Raw genomic sequence first — 27,602 nt, 5'->3', positions numbered from 1 at the left:
TCTCACCCGTAGTTGTGACTGCAGAACCTTGAAAATAAAACATTGAAATGATGATGGTGTGCATCATTTGTGAAGAAAATGAGTCAAGGCTAAGAGTAGGATTGCAAATACTTCTTCATGACAGAGAAGTCATTGCAGCTTCAGCTCTAAAGTTTATGAAGCTTTTAGTTTATTTGTTCGGTAGAGAAAGAATCCATGAACTGTGAGTGGCACTGAGAGGGAGAGGGCTATGCTTTATTAACAGTGTGAAATGTGTATCCACTGCAAGTGCTCTCACTACTCCGGCAGATCTTTGTGCTTGGGGTACAGTCGTGGTGTTTATTTATGTGTGTGTTCTCCCTTGTGTCAATTATTTTTCAATAATGCATATTATGTGTAGCACGGCTAAGCAAAAAGAAACAATAACATCGGTACAATAAGAAGAGTAATTACTTTTTTATATAAATCAGTTACTTCAGACAGTTTTTTATTTCCAAAAGCTTCCTAGGAAGCTAACGCTGGAGGTTTTCTCCTCGGGCAGTGAAGCGGCGCGCAGCGGCGGCTCGGCGCGCCCCGGGCCCGGCGGCGGGCGGGGCGGGGGCCGGGCCCGGCGGGGCGGGAGCGCGGAGGTCGCGGCGGCGGCAGCGGCGGGAAGCGGTTCCGGGTCGCCGTCGGGAGCCGACATGGAGCCCGCGGGGCCGCGCTGAGGGAGCGCCGGGCCGAGCGGGGCCGCCGTCGCCATGTCGCTGGGCGAGTACGAGCGGCACTGCGACTCCATCAGCTCCGACTTCGGCAACGAGTCCTCGGGCAGGGGCGGCTCCCGCGGCGGCGGCGGCGTGCCCGGCGAGCAGGAGGAGCTGCACTACATCCCCATCCGCACCCTGGGCCGCGGCGCCTTCGGCGAGGCCACCCTGTACCGCCGCACCGAGGTAGGTGGGCGGCCCCGGCGGCGGCAGAAGGGCTCCGTGCCGCCGCCCCCGCCCAGGGCCCCGGCGCCGCTCCCAGAGGGGCGGGGGCCGCTGCCGGGGCCGGAGGGGCGGTCGGCAGGGCCGGTGCTCCAAGGCGCCGGTGCCCGACGAGCCGCAGCTGGGCTCGGCCCCTGGGGTGACTGACAGCCCCCAGGATGACACTGACAGCCCCCAGGGTGACATCCCCCGGCCCCGCTCTGGGAACAGCCCTGATACCAAGTGACAGCTTCAGCCCTGTGTCCGGGGGTGCAGGGTCTGGGCTTTGTAGCGTTTGGGTACTGCCAGTCCCCTGGGTCCCCTGACGTTTGGCAGGGAGATGTGGAGGTTCTTCCCACGCTAGTAGACTACTCATTTTTCTGTGTTTTGTTCCAGTTACAGAGGACATGGGGTCATCTCATACAGGTAACTCTCTCACATGCTTAGCATTTCAGTGTAATCAGGGGAGACTGGATGAGAAGCCAGTCCTCCCGTTGCTCCCAACTCGTTTAATACCATACAGTTCAATTGTAGTTGTGGTTTTAGTGGCTGTCAAGGAAAAATGCTTTGATTTAGTTCCAAAGGAAAGTTCTTCAGTTTTTTTCTGGCCACCTTGAGGTGCCCTGGCTTGCACAAGTATAAGTGAACACTGTTCACTTAAGAGATCACTCTAGCATGCCTGACAACATGTGTGGGCCTAACAAGGGCAAACTAAATCTAAATTCATTCTGGTTTCCTTATTGGCTTGTTTTGGAGAGTTTTTTTTGGTTTGGGTTTTTTTCTGTTTTTTTTTTTTTTCTTTAGGCTTTTTCCTTTGAATATTTGTAACAGCTTATGCTCTTGTACAACATCCTACAGTTACAGCACTAAAAATACAATGTTCTCCCTTTACTGAACAGGAGTAAGTTTAGTCTTTATTGAAATAAAACAAACCCCGTGTCTTTCCCTTGGTTTGGTGTTTTGGTTTTGGTTTTTTTTCCCCCAGAGTGAGTGTTGGCCAGCTAGCAAGATGGCTTCAGGCCATGACTGTTTCTAATGACAAACTGCAAACCTCAAAACTTAAGTTGTGAGGAATATTTTTCTGAAATATCTAAGAGACAGGAAAGTCTTTTACTTTTCCTGGTATTTTAATTCCCTCCTACAAAGGCACATACTGTTCTCTTCATAAGAGTGTGTTTTTGATTGAAAGATGTTTTTGTGTCTCAGGATGACTCGCTTGTAGTGTGGAAGGAGGTGGACCTGACCCGGCTGTCAGAAAAGGAGCGTCGTGATGCTCTGAACGAAATCGTCATCCTGGCCCTGCTGCAGCATGAGAACATCATCGCATACTACAATCACTTCATGGATAACACCACGCTCCTGATTGAGCTGGAGTACTGCAATGGTGAGGTCCCTACTCCCATCTGTGAACAGGCAGCTGCCATGTGTGTGGGTCACCCTCCTGCAGAACCCGCAGCAAGTGTTTCTGGGGTCTGGAGAGCAAAGGAGTGGTGGTGAATGCTGCTGCATAGCTCCTGAAGAAGAGACTGAGAACCCTTCTGATTTGTGTCTCAGGTGCTAAAAAAGAAGCCCAGTAGTTAGTGGAGGCAGTCTATGCAGTTGATGATTTCTTGAGTTTTCTGAATGGCTGGTGCGCTGAAAGGAGTGGATTATTGGTGATAAACACTTCCAATGCATCTTGCTGTGTTCTTTTAGGAGGACAATGGGAAAAGACTGGGAGACTCTCTGGCCATCTCTAGCAGTGCAGAGCGGGGCTGTTTTTTCAGTGCTGTCACTTAAATAGGTTTATAATTTGGCATTTATAAATCACAGCTTAAAAATGTTGTGGAACGCTGCAGTCAGGTTTTTTTTCCCTGATTTCTGCTTTTGGCTTTTACATTTACTATTGAAAAACCCCAAACAACAAACCTGGTCCTTCTGGTGGTGGAGAAAGTTTTGAAATTCTGTCCAAGAGTAGTTCAGATGATGGTGTTTGGAGTTGGTAGGGAAGGCAGTCCTAGCTCGGATGGAGCGAGAGCAGGATTTGCAATGAGGCTGTGACCAGCAGCTGCTCTTAGATGGCAGGAAGAGCAGCCCATAGACAGTTTACACTGCTGGAACAGGATGCATGCCTAGAACTGCAGTGTGGCTTCTGTTTGGGTGAGTGGGACGGCTCCCCAGGCAGGGTATCTGGTGTTTGTATAGGGCTTGCATTAAGCCTTGGCTCAGTGGTAAAACATTTTTTGCTGGAAAAGGGTATAGTCGTGTTGTGATCACCTTATACAACAGATTGCTTTCACTGGAACAGGTTGGAGAGCACAACAGAGTTGTGCAACGTCCTTTAGAAGGGTGTCAGATACCATGGTTGGCAGCTTGGCCAAAGCTGGTTTTTCTTCTCTGCTTTTTGTTCTTATGGAGGATGGAGTCCAGTGCAAGCATAGGGGAGTGTTAGCTCTTTGAGGCACCTTTTATTTTAGGCATTCTCTCTCTGTGTCAGTCGCTTACTTGCCGTGGAAAGACTGCATGCTTGAGGCCATGATAAATTTGTTGGAGGACATAGAGAAAAGCTGTGTAGTCTTGATGCCTGTGCACATTTGTAAATGCCTCTGTTGGCTTTGGGATAATAACCAAGAGATGAGTGTATAGCTGGTGTTGCCTGAGTGTGTCTGAATGGCAGAGAACAAGGGACATGAGAAAGAGGAAATATTGTTTGGACTTCCACGTAGTGGTTGTGCCAAAGCATAAATATTTGTTTCTTTGGCTTTTTTTTTTACCGTGTACAAGCCCAAGGTAATTTGTGAGTAACTTTTAAAGTAAATCTGGACTAGTCACTTTCAGACTTCTTCTTCTCAGAATCCAAAGGTTTTACTGTTTAATTGGCTTGTCTCTTCTGAAGATCTAGAAAAGAATTTCAAATTTCAGTAAATGTTGCCCCTATTTTAGAGAGGAGGAAGGCGAGTTATTGATTTATTTGCCTTTAGTTCCATGTGTACATTGTGGTACCGTAAGACTTGGATTTACCATGGGATAACATCAGTGAATACAAATGAAATACATTTGGAAAGAAATATCCTATAAAATACAGTAATTGGAAAGAGAATAACCTGTGTTGGAAGGTTAGATGTGAGTAGATGAAACAAATACAAAATTAATTTGGTTTTTGTATGTGTGCATAGAGGTATTGGTTGTATGAGTCAAGAGCTAACTTGTCTCCTTGGGTAGGATTTTGGCAATGTAGTACCTATCGTGCTGCTCTTTTGTTCCAAAAAGCTGCCAAAAAAATGGGAGAAAAAAAGAGAGATGAAAAACACAATTTACTAAAAACCTGCAAAGTTTGAGTGGTTAGAAAAGACATTCATAAGAAGAGGCAGAAGTGAATACTTTGGTTAAATTGTGAGTGTGAAAGTAGTTTGTAGCTAATTTGTAAATGTGAACATAAGGAAGAAAAAAGAAATGCTGAGAAGTTACAGCAAGGCTGAATGAGAAGAAATATATATAATATATGATAATTGGGATTTGGAATAACAACAGGAGGTGATCAGAGTTTTGGGATTTACTGTTTGGGTGCTGATCTGACAGGGAGTTTAAATACCTGCAGCCCTCAGCATAATTTCTTTTACCTCTCCTTAATTTTCAGTCTGCTCTCTTGAAGTCATGGGGTGCACCAAAGATTTCTGCTGATTTCAGGCTTCTGTTAGTGGTATAGCTGTTGTCAGTGCTTTGTGAATTCTGCACCAGTGTATTTGGCAAGGCAGATAAAGAAGAGGCCAATCCAGAGGGAGTAGGTAGGGAAAGACAGTAAATTGTGCTTTCAGGGACTACTCTGACTTAAAAATTGTTTTCTTTCTCTTTTTTAATGTGTTATTTGTATATACAATGCTGAGCAGGACAATCTCATGTGATTTGGTGTACACCTGATACATGTTTACATACCCCAAGAAACACTTAAAAAGATAAATAAAAAAGTAAGGACTGCTGGCTGAGCTTACTGGTTTGCTTTTCAGAGAGTATTAAAGGGTGGTGTTAGAGAATTGTCTCTGCTTAGGCTTAAACACACCACTGAAGTTCTTAGATGGAAGAAGAACTTAATTTTGTGAGTGCCTGATGAGTTTAAGTGAAGAATGCTGTGAGAGAGCTGTAGTGATTGATCAGATCTCTTAGGGGGGTTGAGTATTCCCAGCAGCACTTGAGCAGAGTAACTGCTGCCATTAACTAAGATGAACATCTCTGTCTTTCTCACTCACTTATAATTACAGGAGGGAACCTCTACGATAAGATTCTGCGACAGAAAGACAAGTTATTTGAAGAAGAGGTAATTTGGAATGGTTTGAGGGAGCAGTGGGGCTGGCCTAATGTTCTGGCAAATACACAAATAATCTGTAGGATTATTTGTGTATTTTTTCAATTTTTTTCATTGTGATGGTGGGGAATTTCTGTGTTTATCTGGGGGCTGGTATCCTCCTTGTTCAATATTGCAAGCATTTGTGGACCGTCTGAAACTTATTTTCCTTTTAAACTGTCTATAAGCAGTATATAGTTCCAAGGGAGGATAATGAAAGAGAGCTGGCTTTCTTCACCTTATCATCTTGGCAAATATTTAACTTTTAAACTTTTCTGTGTTTCTTCCTAGTGGGCCCTCTGTTTCTGTCCCTTCTTAATAATTTTGTATGTGTTTTTTTTTCAAGTAATTTCGTTGAATCTGTCTTCTCATTTTCTGTCTTTATTTTATTTAAAACTTACTTTTTGCCATCTGCTTTCACTGCATGCTGAGCTGATTAGTTTTAGATTACACTTACTTGTCTTATTTAATAACTTCTAAGGCTTTCTGGCTCATGGAGAGTATTTAGTGGTCCCAATTCATATTTTGGAGAGCACAACTGTAGGTGTTTCCCAAGTGGTCATTAGTTGTCATTCTGAAGTCTTGTCACTTATTGGATCTCTAATGCTTGTCAGGACAGACACTATGAATGGAAGTAGAACAATCTACCTATGGAAATATCTGTTTTAGAGATTTCCAAACTAGAAAATTCTAAAATTTTCATACTTCTGAAAGGGCATCTAAATGTATGGCCAGGCCATCTTGCTGTGCCTCAGTGTGACAGGGATGTGTAGGGTTTTGTGTTTTTGAATTTTTTTCAAGCCTCACATTATGCTTATATTCCTTCCTGTGCAGATGGTGGTCTGGTATCTCTTTCAAATTGCATCAGCTGTGAGCTGCATTCATCGAGCTGGAATTCTTCACAGGTCAGTGTGGCATGCAGAAAGCTGAGGTAACCAGTGCACTTCATGGGGGTCAGTGAAGAACTTCTTTGCTCTTTTGTTTGAAGCAAGCACCAAGCTTCTCTCCACAGTGTAATAGCATCTCCTAGATGTCAAGAATCCCTTTTTATTGGGCTAGAAACTGTCTTGTGATAAATGTGCAGGAAATCTCATATTTGAAATTGGAACTGCAGCTGTGTGAACAAAGAGTTTATCCACAGAGGAAGGAAGTAAATTTGCCCTTTATTGCGATAGCACATGAATGATGTTTGTTAAAGTGGGTAGGAAGAGCATTTACCACAGGCCAAAGGTACTTCTGAGCTGTTCCAGAGTTAATAGCTGCAAGCCAATGTGTACATCATTCTGTAATTCCTGGAGCCTAATGGTGATGAAGACTCTGCATTTGTCCATTGCTCTAATATAACCCATGTGAAGATTTGTCCTGCATTTGTCTGAATCTTATTTCTGTGGCCTGTTACTTAAGGAGCTAGTACAGTCTGTTAGCTTGTAGTGGTGATTTTGACAGTTATTCTGAGATTTTAATGTGTAGTTAATTATGTTTTTCTGTTGCCCTTTTCTGTTTGGGAGCAGTAAATTTCACATCTTATGTGTGTTTCAAGGAGGCCATGATGTTCTGGGGGGTACTGCACATGTAGACAGCCACTTTCAGCACAGTTGGATCATGTGCTGCACTAACTTATGGGGATAGCTGTGTGAGGATGTTTTCTGTAGGATAGCATTCTGGCTGCTGCCATTCTGAATCTTTAGTAATTGGCAAGCCTTGCTAATGAGGGGTTGGTAGCCTACACTCAGCAAATAGTGCCTAAGTTTTTGGCCTGAGGCAAATGCTATGTCTGTCCTGCTTTGCAGTGATTTCCTGCTTACCACCTCTGAACATGTGTGGCCCCAAATCCTTCCATAATAACGAATTGAACAATTGTTTAAATGTTTGCAGTGATTTCTTTCTGCTCCAGACATTGTCAGAGTGACCCAGGGCTTTGTGATGCCCCAATGGATGAATGCAAAGTGCTGCTTTACTTGATGTTTTCCTGACCTACACTGGGAAGTTGTTGATGGTGCATTAGGAAAAGTGGGTGTTAAGAAGTGTTGGCCATGAAAAGCATATCATGCTGCCAGGGCTTCCTCTCTATTTCCAGCCTCTTGTGTTGATTTGTGAAACTATACACAGATTACTCTGTCTGAGAGAATGTTTTCTATCAGTTTTGGCCATCAGCCTTTTGATCTCTTGGGCATAATACGTGGAATCATGGTATCATTAAGGCTGAAAAAGACCTCCAAGATCTCAAGAGTCAAACTGAACATCGCCATGTCAACTAAGCCATAGCACTAAGTGCCATATCTAGTTGTTTCTTGAATGCTTCCAGAGATGGTTCTACCACTTCCCTGGACAGCCCATTCAATGCTTAACAACCCTTTCAGTGAAGAAATTCTTCTGATAGCCAACCTGAACCTCTCCCAGCGTGTCCTGAGGCAATTTCCTCTTGTGACAACAGTCACCAGTTACCTCGGAAAAGAGACTGACCCCCATCTTGCTGCAACTTCCTTTCAGGCAGTGGTAGAGAGTGGAAAGTTCTCCCCTGAGCCTCCTTTTCTCCAGGCTGAAGACCCCCAGCTCCCTCAGTTGCTTCTCATCAGACTTGTGCTCCAGAGCCTTCATCAGCTGTGTTGCCCTTCTCAGGACATGCTCCAGCCCCTCAATGTCTTTCATGCAGTGAGGGGCCCAAAACTGGACTTGAAGTGTGGCCTTGCCAGTGCCGAGTATAGGGGAACAATCCTATTTGTTTTAAACAAGAAGACACACTTCTTCTGATACTAGTCAGGGTGCCACTGGCCTTCTTGGTGACCTGGGCACACACTGGCTCGTGTTCAGCTGCTGTCAGCGAGCATCCCCAGGTCCTTTTCTGCTTGGCAGCTTTCCAGCCGTTCTGCCCCCAGCCTGTAGCACTGCAGAGGTTGTTGTGGCCCAAGTGCAGGACCTGACGTTTCACCTTACTGAACCTCTACAATTGGCCTCAGCCCATGGATCTAGCCTGTCTAGATCCCACTCTAGAGCCTACCCTACCATCCAACCCATCTGCACTCCTGCCCAGCTTGGTGTTGTCTGCAAACTGACTGAGGGTGCACTTAATCATCTTGTCCAAAATATTGATAAAGGTATTAAGCAGGACTGGCCCAACACTGTGCCCTGGGGAACCCCACTGGTTATTGACTGACACCTGGATGTGGCACCCATCACCACCATGCTCTGTGCCCAGGCCACCCAGAGTTTTTAACCCAGCAAAGAGTGCACTTACACAAGCCAGCTTCTCCAACAGCCTGCTCCTGCATCTCTAAAATTTCCTTCCTAAACTGTGTCCAGCCTTCCTAGACCCCTTTGTTTTTAAGAGCAGTTTCCCAAGGGTCTGTCTGAACCAGTGTCCCAAAAAGACCAAAGTCTGCCCTCCAGAACTCCAAGGTGTAGAGGTTTTGTTGATCTCCTTCCTTACTTCACCAAGAATTGAAAACTAATTTTGTGATCACTACCAAAGATGGCCTCTGGCCACCACATCTCCCACCGGCCCTTCTCTGTTCAGAAACAGCAGGCACTGCCCCAGTAGGCTTTCTGACCAGATGTGTCAGGAAGTTATCTCCACATCTGTCCTCCAGGAACCTCCTAGACTGCCTCGTCTCTACTGTGCTGAGTTTCCAGCAGACATGCAGCAGGGTAAAATCTCCCACCAAAACTGGTGATCATGAAACATCAGCCCTTCATCCTGGCTGGGTGATCCTTCCGCCTGATTCTCACCCACAGGCACCAAGCCATATTGTCCCTGACCCTGGGCTCTGTGCAGTTGAAACGCTCCCCAGCGTTCAAAGCCACCCCACTGCCTGTCCTTGCTCTGCTGTCCCTTATGAAGAGCTGCTCTGCAGCCCTCCAGTGGTGCACACAGCACATTTCCATGGTGGCAGCTGTGTCACAGCTTCCTTGCTGCATGGTGGCTTCCAGGACCTCCTGTTTGTTACCGATGCTGTGTGTGTTGGTGCAGATGCACTTCACCTGGGCTATGGATTTCACCCCCAACACTGGCATGCAGCCCACAGGCTCCTGTCTAACCAGCCTGCTCTGGTCTCCTTCCCCCTTCAAATGTAGACTTTGCCTTCTCAGTCAGCCCAGCCAACTCATGGGCTGGAATCTGTGTCATGTTATAAAGAGTTCTTCTTGAGGAGTAAAGACATTATGCTGAAGTTATAGAGTGGCATCTGTTTCGCACCCTCTGTGTGTGTGTTTATATTTGCATACATACATATTCATACTTATGTTTTTAGTGAGCTCAGCATCTCCTGGCTTGGGTCTATTTATAAAACTAGAAAAATAAGACCTGCTCAATGACCTTCATTCTTAGTAACTGAGAGGGGAGAAAGAACTATCTTTGATCTGTGGCCTTTACATAGGTGTCTGAGCCTGAGCTTCTGCAGCTGTGTTGTGTTTGTGTGGGAATGTGATAAAACATGGACAACTACAGTTACTGCCCTGATACTTGGGGCAAAATTGCTTTTGGAGAACTCTGTGTACATATGTGTGACAGAGTGCTGGCAGAGTAGCAAGTAGCTCATTTTAGGGGGAAAATACAGTAATCTGTGAAAAACTGTGAAATCTGTAAGCGTATTCAAGTGTTTGAATTTCTTTTTCTCGTTTCAGAGACATAAAGACATTAAATATCTTTCTAACCAAGGCAAACCTGATTAAATTGGGAGACTATGGGTTGGCAAAGAAGCTGAACTCTGAGTACTCTATGGCTGAGACTGTGAGTATCTGCCATCTTTGTGTGCAAACTGAGTTGTGTTTTTCTTTCATCTTTGCATGCCTTGCAGAAGACCAGGGATGCTGTACATTCTTGCTGCTTGTTTTCTTTTACTTTCCTTTCCCTCACCCCTCAGTTTCCCTCAGTGTTATGGTATCATAGAATTAAGGCTGGAAAAGACCTCTTAGATCATTTAGTCCAACTGTTAACCCAGCACTGCTGTGTTCATCACTAAACCATGTCCCCAAGTGCTGCATCCACAGGTTTTTTTTTAACACTTCCAGAGATGGTGACTCAACTACTTTTTTGGGCATCTTGTTCCAATGCTTGACCCTTTCAGTGAAGAAATTTTTCCTAGAATTTTGTGTAAACCTCCTCTGGTGCAACTTGGGGCCATTTCTTCTTGTCCTGTCACTTATTACTTGGAGACTGGCACCCACCTCGCTAGAACTTTACTTCCTAACTTTGTCTCACTAACTTTGCCATATTTGCTGATGCGTTGCAGCCTCCAGTTATCCTTGCTCCCAGGTTACCTTTTGGAGGTCTGTCTCTCTGGAAAGCAGCAGCAGACTAAAGATAGGTGCCACTATGGGAATAGAATTGTACCAGAGCTGGTGTAGCCATGCTAGAGAGCACTGCTCTTCTTTCCCCTAGGCATGATACTTCTAAAGGTGAGTCTGTGTAACAGGAAGGCAGTGCTAGCTGAAGGACAGAGACAGCACTATGGTCACATCACAGCAACACTCTCCTCTGGGCTAGTTAAGGCCAGCTTAACAAATTACAGTAATTTTGTCATGCTGCTGTGCTAACAGGTAAATTTTGCCTCAGGTGGATCTGAGATCGCTTGGATGTGTGTGCCTGACATTGGCACTGTGCCACAGGCATGTCTCAAATCTCTTTAATATTCAGGCTCTGAACTGGATTGTGAAGAAGCAAGAAAGGCACTTGTGTTTCTTATGGTAACCAGATGTATGGCTTATTGGTAATGTTCCTGAAAGGGGACAAAGCTTTATAGGAGAGATTAATTCTGCCAGAAGGTTGTCAAACTTGGCCTTGTTCCAGACCCTGCCAGAAAGCATTTTTGCAGCCAGTTATGACGCAGGGTAAGCTGTATTGCAGGCACTTACAAGGTTCAGCTTGGATTTCTCAGCTCCATTAATTTCTGTGGTGAGTGTTAGGCTTGGAAAGGGAGACATTGTCTGAAGTTCCTGTCTGCTAAAGCCTTTATTATAGTTTGGGACACAAGCCAGCTCACACTTCCTCTTACCAGCCTGTATCATTCAATTCAAGGCCAGGCGTTGGTGTTCTGTTAGGATGTGTAGTTAAATACTTGCCAGTCTCCTTCCAGAACATGAGCACTATTGTGCAGTTCCACTGTAAATGGGAACTCAAGGCTTCTGCATAAAGCCTTCACTAGGCTGGGCTGCAGTAGAGCCACTTCTGTTTTGTCACACTTTTCATGGCCTTCTGACTTTCAGAGGCAGTTCAGTCTGTGCTGTGAATTTCCAGGTTTGTTTTTGCCTGTGTTTTCTGTATTCATCTATACCTACTAGACCTTGCAAACATTGTTTTTTCCTTTTTCACATATGAAACATTTTGAACTACACACCTTCAACCATATTTTGACTTTTACATGCTGGCTATCCCCTGGTCTACTTGCTCAATTTGTAACCTAATGACCAGTGGCAGACTGGAAGTAATTTTCTGGGAAATGAGTTATTAAACATGTTATTATCAGTATTTGTAATTGTAGCAGTCAAGTTGTGATTTTGTAGAATGTTCACATCTTTCTTACTAAACGCTGATTTCTTAATTTATCATTTTCTACCATTTACCAAAGATGCAGAAAATACATCTGTCTTACAGAAAGCTTACATTATCCTTTGTTTAGAAAAGGTTTATGTGCAGTGTCCTAGTTCTCTATGTGATACTCAGAATCTCAGGGCTCCTGAACCCTCCCATGGCAGGGACTCATGTAGCTCTGCAGTGGTCAGGCTCTGTGACAGGAAATGGGAGGGAGATGGCACACTCTCAATGTGCCCATTAGGTATCCAGTGTACTTGCAGAGCCTCATGAAGGGCAGGCTTTGTAAAGCTCCTTGGAGCTTTGCTGAGAGAGTTGAAAAGAGGTCGTCTATAAATATTTCTCCTTTTTCTAAATTCTCTCTTACTTTGTTTTGCTGTCTAGTTTCTTTCTAAGGAGTGAGCTCCATTCATCTGGAAGCTTCATTCTTACATCTTTTATCACGTTTGTTCTGTGTCTCCTTGTTGTGACTTTGAGCTAAGCCACTGCTTCTGCAGTACCTTGGAGACCTTTGTGTTTATATGCAGGGGTTTGAATTTTTGTGTGGTGGGGGTGTTTATTCTACACAAAAGAATTGTTCAGGAAAGTCCACTTCTGAAGTGAAGGCCTTTTGGGTGGGACTCAAGCCAGCTTTCTGCATACTGACCCAAAAGGAAGCCTTCTTTTTGTTCGAGACAGAGCAGCCTTTGTCCTGGCACTATCCTGTGATCAGCATGGCTCCACAGCCAAGGTCTGGCATCTGTATTTGGAAGCTTTGCTAGATCCTTTATCTTCAGCCTCGTGTGATGGTTTCCATATGCCTGGTCAGTACATAAGCCCTGATTACCCCTAAATGATATATATTTAAGAGAGGGGAAAGTCCTTGCTGTGTTTTTGTGACTATTACTTTAGTGAGAAGTCTGTACCACATCAGGTACATGAGAAGAGAGGTGTCTAGGATCTCTTAGGAAGCTCAGGGCCAGACAGGTTTGTGGTTGACAGGAGAAAAAGTGTGCTTGTTGTTCCCATTCCTCCAGGACATTAGGGAGGTGTATCACCAGTGCTGTGTGTGGCTCTGTCCTGTGTGAACAGAATGGATACAGAGTTCCTGAATTGAAAGCTGCTGGATCATTCCTGATTTTTAAATGTTTTTTTTTTCCTAGCTGGTGGGAACTCCATATTACATGTCCCCAGAACTCTGCCAGGGTGTGAAATACAACTTCAAATCAGATATTTGGGCTGTGGGCTGTGTCATCTTTGAGCTGCTTACTCTGAAGAGGACCTTTGATGCTACTGTAAGTCTTCAAACCAATATGGACTGAATAACCTTATTTTTTATTGTCCTAAGATTCACACTCAGCTCATAGTTTTCTTCAGTCATTTTTTTTCTTTTGTTTTTGTTTAAATCTACTAATTAAAAAAACAGTGGCCTGAGAGTGACAGCTATAGCCAGAGAAAATATCTGCATGATTCCCCTTACCCTTCATGCAGCAGCCTCCCTGGCTTCTGCCAAACCCACCCTTGTCTGCAGCTCATGTTTGTTAGATGCAGAATAATAACTGTGCTAATTTGTATCATGGTTGTGAAGGAAGTGTCCTTTTCACTACAAGGAGGAGGTTTGTGACTGTGTAGTCTTCTTGCTCTTTTGGCATTACTAGCTGTGAATTTTCTGTGTAGCATTCTGTAGCAAAAGGTTCTGGCCTTCACATTTCATGAGATTAGATCCTGTTACTCTTTCTCAAAACTTGGCTGCAAGAGAAGTCTGGTCAAGTTGGCTTAGGGGAGGGTGAAAGGAGCGTTGCTGGCTGACACATGTGATTTGCTAGTTTGTGCCATATGATGGGAGAAGCTGCTAGTTGTTGTAGGCAAGATTTTGTAACCCTGAAAGAAAAGATGTGAAAATACCACCCTTTCCTGACTTTCTCCAGTGATGGCTCTCAAGTCCAGGCTTTGCTGCTGTGCTGTGTTTAAGGGCAGTGTACCACAGAGGAGATTTCATGCACAGAGAAGCCTGATCTCCCTGCACTGTTAGGGAATTTGGTGAAAAGCTGGATGTTGCCAAGTCCTACCTATCAGAGGTACCATTTCTGCAGGAATTGTTATTAGATTTCTGGAGAACTTGCTAGGCAGGGAAGAAGAGGGATTTGTCCTGATCAGAGATGGAGGTAGAAAGTAGTGGTGGCCTATAGCATCTCTCCCCATTGGACACATTGTCCAGTTTGGTTCCATTAGGACTGGTTTCTGGTTTCTGCCTAGAATCCCTTGAACCTTTGTGTGAAGATTGTACAGGGAAATCGTGCCATGGAGGTGGATTCCACTGTCTACTCCTGGGAGCTGATCCAGATGGTGAACTCCTGCCTTGATCAGGTTGGTGAAATACTTTATAACTTTCAGATACCCATTCCCAGCTGTCTCAGCCATGGAATTCATGGGTGAAAGGGAATGACATGCCTGTTTCAGTATGTGAGCTCTTGATGCAGGGTAATTTTTGTGAGGCCTGAGGCATCACTAAGGTTGGGCTTTCTCCAGTCCTCTGAAAGCTTTGTCTCAGTCCTGCAGGATCTGGAGGTGTGCTGGGTTTACTGTGATCACAAGTATTTAATGGGCTGGCAGAAGCAATTATTTTTTAATGCAGTGCTGTGAATGTAGGAGCATCATCTCAGTACAGTCTCTTAGGGCTCTGGCATTCTGTAGGGAATTAATTTATTGAGAGCAAACATAGTATTAATACCTTTGGAGCATGCAAGTCCCTCCTGCACATCTGTAGTATTTATCCCTATTCACTCTAAATGTTTGAATTGATTCCTTTCCCTTCTGAAGGGAGTGAAGGAAGGAAGTCCAGGCAGGCTTGAATGAGTCTTCTGGCCCAAGATTTTGTTGTAGATGATGAATATTTCCCAGAGAATTACTTGTTGCTTCCTTCTTTCAGGACCCAGAAAAGAGACCCACTGCAGATGAATTGCTCGAACATCCCCTCCTCAGCAAACGCAGGAGGTAACCTCAGATGGTCTTCCTGAAAACCTGGATGGCTGACAGGGAACACAGGAGGGGTTGTGCAGACTGGTGGTGTTTATGCTTTCATAGCAACCTTCTGAAGTGAATTTAGACTGATGTGGGGCAGATATTTAAATACTTCATTTTTTGCAGTCTTGTCTTCTGATCTGATGTTCTGTTGGTGCATGGGAAAGGTCTCTGCATCCTTAGAAGCTTTTGTATTGAGAACCTTGAGGTATTCCATTCTGAGACTCTTTGAGGAGTGCTTCTTTTTACTCTTCAAATTTCTGTGAACGAAGGGTCGCAGAGATCCTCTTGCAGTCATTGGAAAAAGCCATTTTGAATATATATATTCAAAATATATGGATCATTCAGTATAGAGAATGATCATTCAGTATAGAGAATGATATACTTTCAATATAGAGACTCCCACTTTTTCCTTTTGTTGTCTCCCTCTTTGAGAGAGACTTGCATTGAAAGTGGCCCCTGTTAGCTTAGTTTAGACCATCAGCTTGCACACACTATCTTGTCATGAACAAGACAGTAATTCTGGGCTGTTTTTATTCCACATTGGTTTATTTGGGAACAGCAGACTTAGTCCTTTACAGCAATACTCTTTTGCTTGGTGATCAGCAGAGCTTGAGTTTTGTCTCACTATAGGCATTGGTAAAAGGCCAAATCCTGATAGTATTTAGCCTTTTAAGGTTATTCTTGTGCAATATGGGTATTGGTTGGCTGCATTTTCATGCAGACATAGTTTGTTGTCCTCAGCTCTCTAGAAGTTTGTTAGCTGTGTGCTACATTACTTCTGCCCTACTTACTGTGTATTGCTGCGAGCTGGTAAACAGCCGCCATGCTTCCTCCAAGAGGCAGCAGCATTTTATTGGAAAGGAAAACAGTCTGTGTGTGCTGCTTGTCAGTAAATTGCATAGACTATGTTGCTGTTTCCTAAAATCCTTTTTCTCCCTTGGCAGGGAGATGGAAGAGAAAGTCACGCTGCTTAATGGGCCAAATAAGCGACCAAGGTAATTATTTAGACATGTGTTTGAAAGGAAGTATGGAGAGAACAGCTCCCCAGAGAGGAACTGAGAGTGTTAGCCTGTGACATCCTTAATGGAACAGTGTGGTTTAGAAGATCCCTGAATGCTAGAAGTTTGACACAGCAGTTGTATGCTTATTGTCCTGTGTTTTACTCTGCCTTTTATATCCTACTTATTTGTATGGCTGGAGCTGTACCTCAGCAGGTCCCATCCAGCTCTAATCTGTCCTACTGAGGATGTCATCTTTGCAGCCTACATATCTGAGTTGTAATGTAAATCTCTCCTTTCACACAGAATCCTTTCATCAGGAGGAACATGATTGCCTAAATGATGAATATTACATTAATATAAATAAATATCTTCTATAAAACCTGATATAGCATAGCTTCAGCATAGTTCCCAGCAATCCTGTAAGCAGGGCTGCTCTGTGAAGCAGTTAGCTTCTGTGACATGTATAGCTGGTTGTCTGTTATTTATCAAAAAGAATTTGGTTTTTATTTTGAATTTTATTTTTGAAAATAAAAACCATGAATGGTTGTGAAGAGCAAAGTGCTTAGACAACAGCAGGAAGATGGATGATGACAGGGAATGCAAACTCATGAAAGCATATGTGTTTTGTTGGGGGGGGTCTTGTGCAGGTCAAGTACCGTGAACGAGGCTCCCATTGCCGTGGTGACTTCCCGCACCAGTGAGGTGTATGTTTGGGGTGGTGGCAAGTCCACTCCCCAGAAGCTGGATGCCATCAAAAGTGGCTGCAGTGCCCGCCAGGTGTGTGCTGGTAACACTCACTTTGCTGTGGTGACGGTGGAGAAGGAGCTCTACACCTGGGTGGTAAGTGAGACAAGCTGCAGGAGGCGGGTCAGGGTGGGAAAGGGGGGTTCACATCTACTGCTGACTGTTCATGAGCTTGGAAAGGGAGAATTCCAACTGCAGTGGACACTGAGGCCATCTGAGCTGGGGCTGACACAAGTCTCCCAAGGCAAGGGTTTTTCTGGGAGACATTTTCTTTTGTGACAGGAAGTGTCTTGGAGACTTGCTGTGCACTTGAGGTTTGTAGATTGTGGTCTTGCAGGCCCAAACACTGGGTCAAACATCTCTTCCTGAGGTGTTCATTCCATTCCTGACTACTTAGACGTGCAGTGGAGACTTAGGGATTCTCAGTTTTTGTATTTTCGAGGAGGTTTTTCAAGATCAGAATGGGTGGGATGAGTGACCTTTTTGTAATGCAGTTGTCATCTGCAAGGCAACTTCCATCTGAAAGCAGAGGGATCTCATGCTAAACAGCTCTGCCTTTTATGATGAGTGGAAATTCTGGAATAGTTTAAAGTGAATAAAAATGTTGGCATATAATGCATTTTAAACAATTGAATTCAGTCTTCTCATGTTGAGATGGTCTCTGACATGGAGGTCATTTCCTGGCTTCCATGGGTTTTTATATTGATGATACAGAATCTGTTAAAACAGGTTAGAAGTCAGTAGGAAAGGAAAGAGATCCAAATAGGAGGAGTCCAGCTTGGAGTAATTTGCTGCATGTTCCTGCAAGAACAACCACAAAAAACTTTCAGCTGGCTTTTAGTAGTTTTTGTTTCAACAGTACTTATTTTGTATAATTTTCCTGTACAGTTACTATGATGGGCCATGTCAATGACATTTGTTTCAGGTTGTGCGTTTCTTTGCAGCCATTAGGATTTAGAAAAGTAGTTCAAAAAGCTGAAGGATGAATTTCAGTCCTGCAGCAGGGACTAGATTCTGTAGCCTGGCAGATGAGGACGGAGCAGGGACTTCTCACCAGGTGCTGACCTGAGACTGGATCCCTCCTTGTTAGTGCATCACTGCACTAAAGTCTGTGCTGCCACTGAGATTGTTGCCTGCTGTATGTTCAGAGATGTCAGTCTCTTCCCAAGAGCAGACAGAACATTTTCTCTTGCTCCTTGCTGTCTTCTGTTGTTTGCTTCTGTTGTTTACTGTTAGCTATTGACAGCATCTGTGGGATTCTGGGAATGTAACCTCACCAGGGGTTTCTGTCTTGCAGAATATGCAGGGGGGCACCAAGCTGCACGGGCAGCTGGGACATGGAGACCGAGCTTCCTACCGGCAGCCAAAGCACGTGGAGAAGCTTCAGGGCAAAGCCATTCGCCAGGTGTCCTGTGGAGATGATTTCACAGTGTGCATCACGGGTGAGAGCTGGATCTCCTTTAGCTCAGACTCTTAAGGATATGTAGGCATTGACAAATCCTGTCACTTTGCTGAGCTGTTGGAGGTGTTTGCCTTCACCATGAGATTAGCAAAGCAGCTTCATGCACAAAGGAGAGAGCCCCATATGCTACTCATCCCTCAATTTGGAGGACAGTACCAACATTATTGCATTTGGGATAGATTGTATCTCAACATTTGAGATGGGTCAACATTATTTTGACTCCCAAGAAGGATGGGATTTTGCTAAGGATGTGCTACTTTTTGGTGATAAAGCTGGGTGTTGACCACAAATCTATGTGTGTACAGAGTTTCTGCTTTTACCTGTGGTTGTGTTGCCTCCATTCATGCTCACACTAAAGATAGTGAAGCCTGAAATCAAGAATGTGGGTATATTTGGAACTCTCTTTGGACTGTGTGGGGAAGGAATCACCCAGTGATGAAAAAGAATGTGTATTGAGGATTTACTGTTTAATTCAGAATGCTTGACATCTGCTTGCTGTCTCTAGTTCTAACCCTGATCATACTTTAAAAGGATGTGTTAGGTGTGGTATTGTCTATTATAGAAGAATCTGACTCTGCTTTACCCATGGAAATTATTCTCAAAAAGCTTATTTTTCCAGTGCTGAAAAGGCAGAAATTTGACAGAGATAAGCTCAGGTGGTCATTTTGCGGGAGGAGTTACTTAGATGGCCACAGAATCAATTTGTGGGTTACTGTTAAAGAAATTGGCAGGTTCAGACAAAAGTTTTTTGGCACTGAGGTAGCTACAGGTTGTCATGTAAGATCCATCTTAACATGAACAAGAAAGGACTCCATAGTCTCCTGATGACATTCTTCTGCACTAAGGAAGAATATTGCAGGAAAGAAGTTGTTCTGACCATGTCCTAAGAAGTTAATATGCAGCCCAACAGGAGCCCCATGTGCTGACCAAGCTTCCCTTCTGTCCTTCAGACGAGGGCCAGGTGTATGCCTTTGGCTCAGACTATTATGGATGCATTGGCGTTGACAAGGCTTATGGCTCTGAAGTGCTTGAGCCCCTGCAGCTGGATTTCTTTCTTACCAATGCTGTGGAGCAGGTCTCATGTGGAGATAACCATGTGGCAGTGCTGACCAGGAACAGAGAAGTCTACACGTGGGGCTGTGGAGAGTACGGTAGGTAGAGTCTCCCTGATCCCTAAAGGCACTGGGACGTGCCTGCTGGAAAGGGGCCTGCTGCAGGTGTGCAGTGCAGGGCCTGGGTGAGGGCTGCCTGGTATATACCCTGGGGGCAAAAACCATTGTTTCTCTGGGACTTTCTTTCCTTGTAAAAATGGGGAACTGGAGACTGAAGCCTTAGAACTTTGGAAAGCTCTAAGGTGCCACTTGGCTTCCCAATGGTTCTGTGAGTGGGGTTGGTGGGCGATGATGGATGTAGGGGAGCAGGGAGATTCTAGTTCTGTAGGGAGATCATTTTGGGACTGTGGAGAGGCAACACCAGTTCTTAGATATGGGCACTTGGGGAGGCCATTTTAACTGCAGTATTTTCATTGATGCAGGACGCTTGGGCTTGGATTCAGAAGAAGATCACTACACCCCTCAGAAGGTAGGGCTGTGACTACTTCTTAAAATCTGCAAGGGCATAAATCCAAATGAGTTGCTGTTTGGAAATACTCTCTCTCTGAGGCTCAGGTGTTTTTTTCTGAGACATTATAGAATTTTCAAGGGTTTTAACTTTGCTGCTTCCCTTCATTTTGCTTCATTTCTCTCCTAGTGATCATGTCAGATCATCATACCACTCGCAAACCAGACAGCATCATAGCTTAGAGCTTCATTGCTCTGATTTCCATGATGGAACTGGAAATGCCAGATGTTGTAGAAATCATAGTGAGACATACCAAATGGCTTACCTTGGGTCTGTAGAGAAAACTTACAGCGGTGCAACTACTGCAAGTCTTTGAATCTAATATAATGAGTTAAAGATTAGTTGAAAGTAAAACCCTCTTGAAATACAATGCTGAGGTAACTGCAGTATTCCAGCCCTCTGTGCATTAGAAACAAATAAGGATGTGCCTGGACGCCAAATATCTGTGATCACATAGTATCACACCCACATGGTACAGACACAAACCCAGTCCTGCTCGCCTAACTGTGTTTGCTGTTTGTAGAGCCCATCTGGCCAGGTTGCCTGTGCATCATATTTCATGTTCCTGTGCTGGTCACTGATGTCTGCCTTGAATATCTGCATTGTGACCAGAGTTTCCATATGCTACAGACTTTATGGTATTCTTACAGCTTCATTCAAAGTAACTGTGTTGGCTGTTGATAATGTCCAGACTAGCTGTGCCACTGCTCTACCCTCATATGTTTTCCATGTGCCAGCTTCCATGTAATAGGTGTTGGGATTTTTATTTTCTTAGGATGTATTTCTTCCACCTAGGTGGATGTTCCGAAGACCTTAAACATTGTGTCCGTTCACTGTGGCTGTGATGGAACTTTCCTGCTTACCCAGACGGGCAAAGTCTTGGCATGTGGACTCAACGAGTTCAACAAGCTGGGCCTGAATCAGTGCACAGCAGGGATAATCAATCATGATGTGAGTGTGGTTGGATGCTTGGCTCTAGCTTCCAGCAATCAGTAGTATATGGGGAAATGGAAGTTCTCTGACAAAGTACTCATTAGCTTCATGCCAATGCTTTAATTCCAGTCAAGACAATGGATACTGGGATTGTGGGAAGGGGCAATTTGTTCCTCAGTTTTCTGTCTGCCCTGTGGGCTTATGTCAGATCTGAGGCGGTGAAACAGAGTGAGCTGCTCTGGTGACTTATCCAGTGATACAGATTCTGGCAGGTTTATATCATACTTGTTTTAGGACTGTCTTTAGGTCCTAAAACCTAGACTTTAGGTCCATTAAACCTAAACTTTAGGTTTAATATTGTGGTCAGGCATGAATAGGTCTTAGCTGATGAATGTGTGATTTTTTTCACTCTGTGCTTACCCACATCTTTTGTCAGACATACTGTGAGGTGCCATACGCCACTTCCCTTACTTTGGCCAAGCAGCTGTCCTTCTACAAGATCCGTACCATTTCTCCAGGGAAGACACACACAGCTTCTATTGATGGTGAGAGCCTTGTGCAGTAAGAACTGAATTCTGGTTGCTGAATTACATTACATCAACTTTGCCCTTTCAGCCTGGCCCTTGACACTGGGGATTTTGCTCTTGGTAGCAAGGTTCATGCCTGCTCCAGGAACTCAGGATTCCTGTTTCTCAGCAGTCTTGTTTCCTGGCCAGCTGAAGCAGCAATGTCAGCCTTCCTGTTTTTTAAAGGGGAGAAAAAAAATTTTGGGAAATATGCTCTGGGCTAGCAGAGGAATTATTTGTGATCAACTTAGGCTTTGCCCAAGCCACATCAGTCAGAGAACTGTGAGGAGTCCCAACCCCCAGCATCAGAAAAGGGAAGCAGTGGGAAAAGGAACTGGGGAGGTGTTTGTTTTCAGGCTAAACCCATTCCTTTTAGTTGGCACTGTCCCCTTCCAGCCTGGCTGGCCACTCAGCAGAGCCATTCCTGTTGCTGCCTGTGCTCTGTCTCGTGGCTGCTTGCAGAGCTGGGCCCTCACTGTGACTGTCTCCTCCTTCCTCCTGGCAGAGCGAGGCCGCCTGCTGACCTTTGGCTCCAACAAGTGTGGACAGCTTGGTGTCGGGGACTATAAGAAGCACCTGGGAATAAACCTGCTGGGAGGCCCCTTGGGGGGCAAGCAGGTGATCAGGGTTTCCTGTGGAGATGAATTCACCATAGCTGCTACTGATGGTGAGTGGCTCTTTGCCAAGTTGTGGTGGGTTACTTTAAACTTAATCTGCAGAGGGGTTAACTGGCTCTCACTGATCGTTTCATTTACCAGCCCTGCAGCACAGCCCTAAAATAAAGAAATCCTCCTGGCCTGGGGCTGTCTTGCCCTGTTAATCACCCCTGTGCACCTCCAAGTGTTTGCTGTCCCTAAGGCTGCAGAGTACTGACTTGGTGGCTCCCTGTTAGGTTTGTTACTGGTTTGTTCTCCCACTGTCAAAACTGAGCTGGTGGATTAGGTACTTTGGGATAGCAGCTACAGCAGAAAGACTGATCCTTACAGCAACTGCAGGCTGAGAAGGAGGGAGGGACCTGAGCCCCTGAATTTCTCTCTCCTCAGACAACCATATCTTTGCTTGGGGTAATGGCGGGAACGGGCGGCTGGCAATGACCTCGACTGAGAGAACTCATGGCTCAGATATTTGTACCTCGTGGCCTCGGCCAATATTTGGATCATTGCATCATGTTCCAGACCTGTCATGCCGTGGCTGGCACACCATCATCATTGTTGGTAAGTGTAAATTTAGGATGTAGTTTTGGGATCTTGTTTATGATGATATATTCTTTTGCCAGGAGAGTATAAATCTTGCCTGAGAACAGGCCAAATTTCTGGGGGAAATGTGGCAAGCTGCTCTGAGCCATAGGCCTGCACCACTGGCTTTGTAGGAGTTATCCTGCTTTCTGTGTGGCACTCTGACTGAAAGCATGCTTCTCTCCTTGCAGAAAAGGTGTTGAACTCCAAAACAATACGATCCAACAGCAGTGGTCTGTCCATTGGTACTGGTAAGTAACATGCCCTGAGGAGCTCTGGTTTAAGTCCACTCAGTGGTTAGTTTGAGTGGAGGAAGTTTGGTCCTGCAGCACGGTTTCTCTGTGTTTGAAAGGCCTGACAGAAGAGCTCAAAAGGAAGAAATCTAGTTGGTGCCATGCACAGGAAGGGATGGCCCAAACCCAAGGAAGCAACACCTGAAACAGGAGAAACAACATGGGTGCAGAGAGGCCTTTGTTGTTGAGGAACTTCAATTTGACAAGGAAAAGCTGAGAGGAATTCACTGAAGGGGACTGATGTGAGAAGGGGCTATAGTTGCTGGAGAGGTGAAGTCCAGTTTCTTGGACCTGTGGGAGGGCTGGGGCCAAGAAACTGCAAAAGACTGCTGCACACAAGCCCTTGTGGAGAGGCCTGCAGGGAACGTTAGGAGCTAAACTGCCAAGGGGAATAATGTTAGCATGTGCTCTCACCATGGGCATACAGTACACATTTATGCATCTTCTCTGCTCCATCTGGTGGGGTTTGCAACAGGAATAGCAGAGGTGCACAAACCTCTCTGGTGCACAAACAAAAGTTTTCCCTTTTGTTTGCTAGTGCCTCAGAGCTGCACAACTGGGGGAGGAGAGGAAGAGGATCGTGAACAGGAAGCAGAAACCCCCAATCCCAGTGGGGGCTTTCGGGGAACCATGGAAGCAGATCGTGAGCTGGGGGGCTGGATCAGCACTGCAGAAGCTACAGGAGGCAACAGTGCTGACAGCAGCTCCTGCCCTGGCTGGCTGCGGAAGGTAACGTGGCTTCTCAGAAATGCCTTAAAGGGCATCTAGGCTGGGAGGGCTGGGTGGCCCCTTCCACCTTTGAGGGATACTTTGATAGGTTCTTAGAGCTGTGTTGCACAGAGCCCTTAAAGCCTCGCTGCCTGTTTAACCACAAGAGGGTGTTGGTGCATTGATTGAGATGAAATGACCTGCAGGAAGTTGGCAGGCCTGAGAGAGCTTCTTTTGTGTATCCAGGAGCTGGAGAATGCTGAATTCATCCCCATGCCTGACAGCCCCTTTCCTCTGAGCATGGCATCTTCAGAGCCTGAGAAGGAGACTCTTCCTTACCAGAAACTTCAAGGACTCAAAGTGGCCTCTGAGGAACCCGTTGGATTAAACAAGCCCAAAACAGAGCCCTGGGTAATGTTATCAAAGTGAATGCTTGGCTAAAAGCTCTTGGGGACCATAAATGGCAATATTTGAATTATGGGGAGAGCTGAGAAGAGACTGTTGGATAGGCCTAATTCATCTGGATGAGGACGAGAGGGCTGGTGATAATCAGAGATGATGCTGCAAAGAGAAAAAATCTCAAGGATTTTTTGGGAGTACAAAGCTGATTCTTGGTCAGATTTAAAGTAATGAGATCAGTTCTGTGGGAAAATGTGTATAATGCAATTGGAAAAAAGAGAAGCTGAGGTCTCAGAAGCCTAGCAGAAAACAGAAATTTAGAAAGCAGAGATAGGAAGATGAATTGATACAGAAAATCAATGAGAAATTGCAACCTGTGAGACTACCTAACTTCAGGAGTTTTCTGTCCCAAGGGAGGCATGGATCCTACACTTAGGGAATTGGGGGTAAACTGTATGGATTTTGGTGCTAGGAGGATAGGAACAGGCTTCCCAGGAAAAGAAGGAAGCTAGTGGCTTTGTACAGAGGACAGAAGGAGAAGTATCTTGTTGACCCTGCCTACTAGAAATTTGGCAAGTCAGGGAACAAGCTGGGATAACACTCTGGGCGTGGTTTTTTTTCTTGTGGCATATACAGCTCCTGGCCTTGCACTCAAACCTGGCCTGCCTTCCTTCCATGTCTCTGCAGCCTACTTGCCTGAGTCCAGCCTTACCATGTGGTGAAGGGAAGGATGCATCTCCCAGTGCAGGCTGCATGTGCAGTGCTCTGCAAGTGGAGGTGACACACCTGCGAGGCCTGGTTTTACAGTGTCTGGATGATCAGAAGAAGCTGCAGCAGGAAACCCTTCGTCTGAGTGCCCAACTCCAGCGGTTCTGCAGGAGGATGGAGGAAATGCAGCAGGTGAGAACCCGTCATCCGGGTGCACATCCGTGCTCAGGGCTCACCATGCTCCTCCAGATTGTGGAGGCTGTGCAGAAGAGAACAACTCTTAACAGCCATCTCCATCAGAACAGAATTTGGTGGGACTAAGAAAGATGCCTGTTTCTTTTATAAGCTGCTGATGCAGGCTCTGGTAGTAGCAAAACAAGAATGAAGAGTTTCCTCTGAGGACAGCCCACCCTTTGAGGACTTGGGATTTCCCTTTATTTCTCTTGATGATAAGTGATGGTCAGTCATATGTTGCAAAGAGTAACTAATGGCTGTGGAGAACACAAACTGGGCCTTGTGCAGCTTCTAGCTTTTGTGCAACTTGTCCTGGTGCTGTTTGGGTAACTGCTGTGTGTTTTGGCAGGTGAAGGTTCATTCCAAAGGAACACAGACAACCAAAGAGGAGATGGAAGTGGATCCAAAACCTGATGTGGATTCAGATTCCTGGTGTCTCCTGGGAACGGACTCGTGCCGCTCCAACCTCTAGTCTCCTGAGCCCACTGGGATCCATGTAACTTCACAGCACACTAACCGAATGCAGAGAGCGGCTTTTCTGGCGTCAGGTCACTCGCAGACAAGGAGCGAGGCCGGAGGCTCCAGAGCAGCACCCATGTACGTTTGATATGAACTGGGAGTGAGTTTGACAGGGGGAGGGCCCTTGAGCTCTAGGCCAGCTCAGTGATTGAAGCAGCAGCAGCTCCTCTTTGTACCTTACCTGTCAGTTCTGCATGTGAGGCAGAACGGCCCCATTATGGCAATGGCTCCAGTAGCAGCTTGTGGCCCTTTCATTGTTTCACTGTTTCCTGGGAGCTGCCTTTGGGACCCCAGTATTCATCACTGCATCTCTAGATGAGAGGAGGAAACATGTTCTGTACTGAACCTGGCTGAGCCCTAAGACTTGCCACCTTCACTTCAGAGGGGTGAAGGACTAGGATCCTCTCCTTAACACGTGGTAAGGCCCCGGCAGTGAGGCTGCTTCCCTCTGCTCAGGTGCAGAGGGACCAGCGAATGTGTCATTCTGGAGGCAGTGGAGATGTTCCTCTTAGAGAGATCATGGTAGACAGCATGTCCCTGGCCTCGAGGCATAGCTTCTGGCCATATGGCTGAGTCCACTGGTCTGTATAGACAGAGTTTGAAGGCTTTATTCTGGGTGCTGAGGGCTTTCCAACTTCCAGGCAATGCACCAAGATGAGTGAATCGGGTGTTTCCCGTAGCAGTAGTGGGGACTGTCTGAGATTGGATCTGTAGTTCCTGGTTTCAGACCACATGTCTCCCAACCAGATGCCAAGCATCTGGGCCTCAGACTAAGTTACCCATTTCTTGCTCCAGCTGTTCAACTTGGTTTGAGTGCCAGAGTTTCTGGTTTCTTGGCATAAGCCTGTAGCTGCTCCCTGCTTGGCTTCTCTTCTGCTCAGTCCCTGTGCCTACACTCTGTGTGGGTGTGAGAAAAATCCGTGTTTTTCCACTCAGTGTTCTGATGAAGCTGGAATGCCATTTCCTACCCAGAATACGTCACTACTGCTGTGATCTCAGGATGCAGCCTTCCCCAAAGACCACGAATGATCAAATCTTAGTCCAGAATTCACCTTCTTTCAAGAAGTGAGACGTTTTCCCAAGAAAATTGGAGATGGGAAGAGGCATGGTCTGATGCTCAAGATTTATTCATTTTCTAGAGAAAATGAATAAATGAGGTTAGAGAATGAGGTTAATTTTATTCCCCTTAAATTTATTAGCAAACTGACTTTGAAGTAAAGCTAATGGGATTGGTAGGATCCCTGGGAGCAGCTAGCCTCCCCTGCCTTACTTGGTGCCGCCAAGGAGTCCTAAGTTCCTCTCACCTTTGCTGTGAGAGTGGGGTTATGATTTCATCAGGTTTAAATGATCCCCATCGATGGCATGTTACTAGAATTGCCTTAGGTCTACTGGAGGTGAATATCACATCACCTCTGACAGGCTTCTTTTGAGAGACTATTCCGGGGAATCCAGCATTCTCCATTTGTCTCTAGAAGTGGATGCCAAACCATTTGCTCGTAACATAATGCTCCTTAAATACTTCTTTGGTGCCTATTGCTAGTATCTGGGAGCTCAATCAAGTGCTGTCTTCCCAATGCAGTGTCCAGGGCAAGAGTCGTTCCAGAGTGCCTGTCCACTGCTGCCAGAAGCAGGGCAGGAGGAGAGCCCTCCTGGGAGGCAGTGAGAACCAGGTGCCCTGGTACAGCCAGGCTTGTTTGCCCTTGTGGCTCTGCTCTCCTTTCCCCCCCGTGCGTTGGAGCCAGTTCTCAGGTCAGGGTCCCGGCTTGAGGGTCGTTGGTTAAGTGCAACAGTGCCTTTGAGGACTGAAACGTTGAGCCTGAGCCATGTCCAAAAAGCAAGCACCAAGCTGATGAGAGTCGCTCTCCTGCAGTGCACTGCTATCCTCATTTCTCAATGCTCTGCAGTTGGGAAGCTAGGTGCACAGACTGGATTCCCCTTGGATCTAGTGGAGGATTAGGGCTCCTGACAGAGGATGCCCTGTGCTCCACAATCTCATATGTGCCTTAGAGGATTCACGCTATCCAGGTTGTGCCTGTTACAGACCACAGATTTCACACCAGCCAGCTATGCAACAAAAAAAAAAACAGTTTAAAGGTAGCACCTTTGTCTTGGGCTGAAAACGGAAAGGCAGGCAGGCAGAAGTGCCTTTGAGCAGTTTTAAACCCTTTTTACTTCTCCCCTTCTTGCAGTGCTAGCTCCATATGTGTTGGTCTCCTGCTAGTATTGCTACTGAGTTGTTGTAGTGGAACACAACTTATGCCTGCTCTGACACTCTGGCTGAAAACTAGTTTGTCGTTGTCTTTCTTTGAAAGGTTAAAGGGTGGAGTGGTTTGGAATTTCTGTTTAAATAAATGTTTAAACTCATACTCCCGTGTTTGAACTCCTTTTCTTGTCTTTTTTTTTTCCAAGA

General features: G+C 45.5%; 1 protein-coding gene across 2 annotated transcripts; it reads left to right on the top strand.

Annotated features, from left to right (window-relative positions):
* Nucleotides 1-662: 662 nt before the first annotated feature.
* NEK9 (NIMA related kinase 9) lies at nucleotides 663-27,558 on the top strand. Of its 2 annotated transcripts, XM_058026278.1 has the most exons (23): nucleotides 663-908; nucleotides 1,320-1,349; nucleotides 2,130-2,307; nucleotides 5,159-5,214; nucleotides 6,076-6,146; nucleotides 9,862-9,967; nucleotides 12,910-13,041; nucleotides 14,003-14,113; nucleotides 14,676-14,740; nucleotides 15,715-15,765; nucleotides 16,419-16,611; nucleotides 17,813-17,957; nucleotides 18,928-19,128; nucleotides 19,512-19,558; nucleotides 20,393-20,548; nucleotides 20,967-21,075; nucleotides 21,602-21,763; nucleotides 22,140-22,310; nucleotides 22,523-22,582; nucleotides 23,163-23,353; nucleotides 23,579-23,743; nucleotides 24,419-24,631; nucleotides 25,023-27,558. In XM_058026278.1, exons 1-23 carry the CDS (start codon nucleotides 720-722, stop codon nucleotides 25,143-25,145), a joined length of 2,925 nt encoding a protein of 974 aa, XP_057882261.1. In that variant the 5' UTR covers nucleotides 663-719; the 3' UTR covers nucleotides 25,146-27,558. The 2 variants fall into 2 exon arrangements, with proteins under 2 accessions (XP_057882261.1, XP_057882262.1); XM_058026279.1 differs by lacking the exon at nucleotides 1,320-1,349.
* Nucleotides 27,559-27,602: the final 44 nt, after the last annotated feature.

Source organism: Melospiza georgiana, chromosome 6 (genome assembly GCF_028018845.1).
Source record: "Melospiza georgiana isolate bMelGeo1 chromosome 6, bMelGeo1.pri, whole genome shotgun sequence".
NCBI lineage: Eukaryota > Metazoa > Chordata > Aves > Passeriformes > Passerellidae > Melospiza > Melospiza georgiana.
Note: the sequence above shows the minus strand (reverse complement) of the source record. Positions and strands in the feature narration are given on the sequence as shown.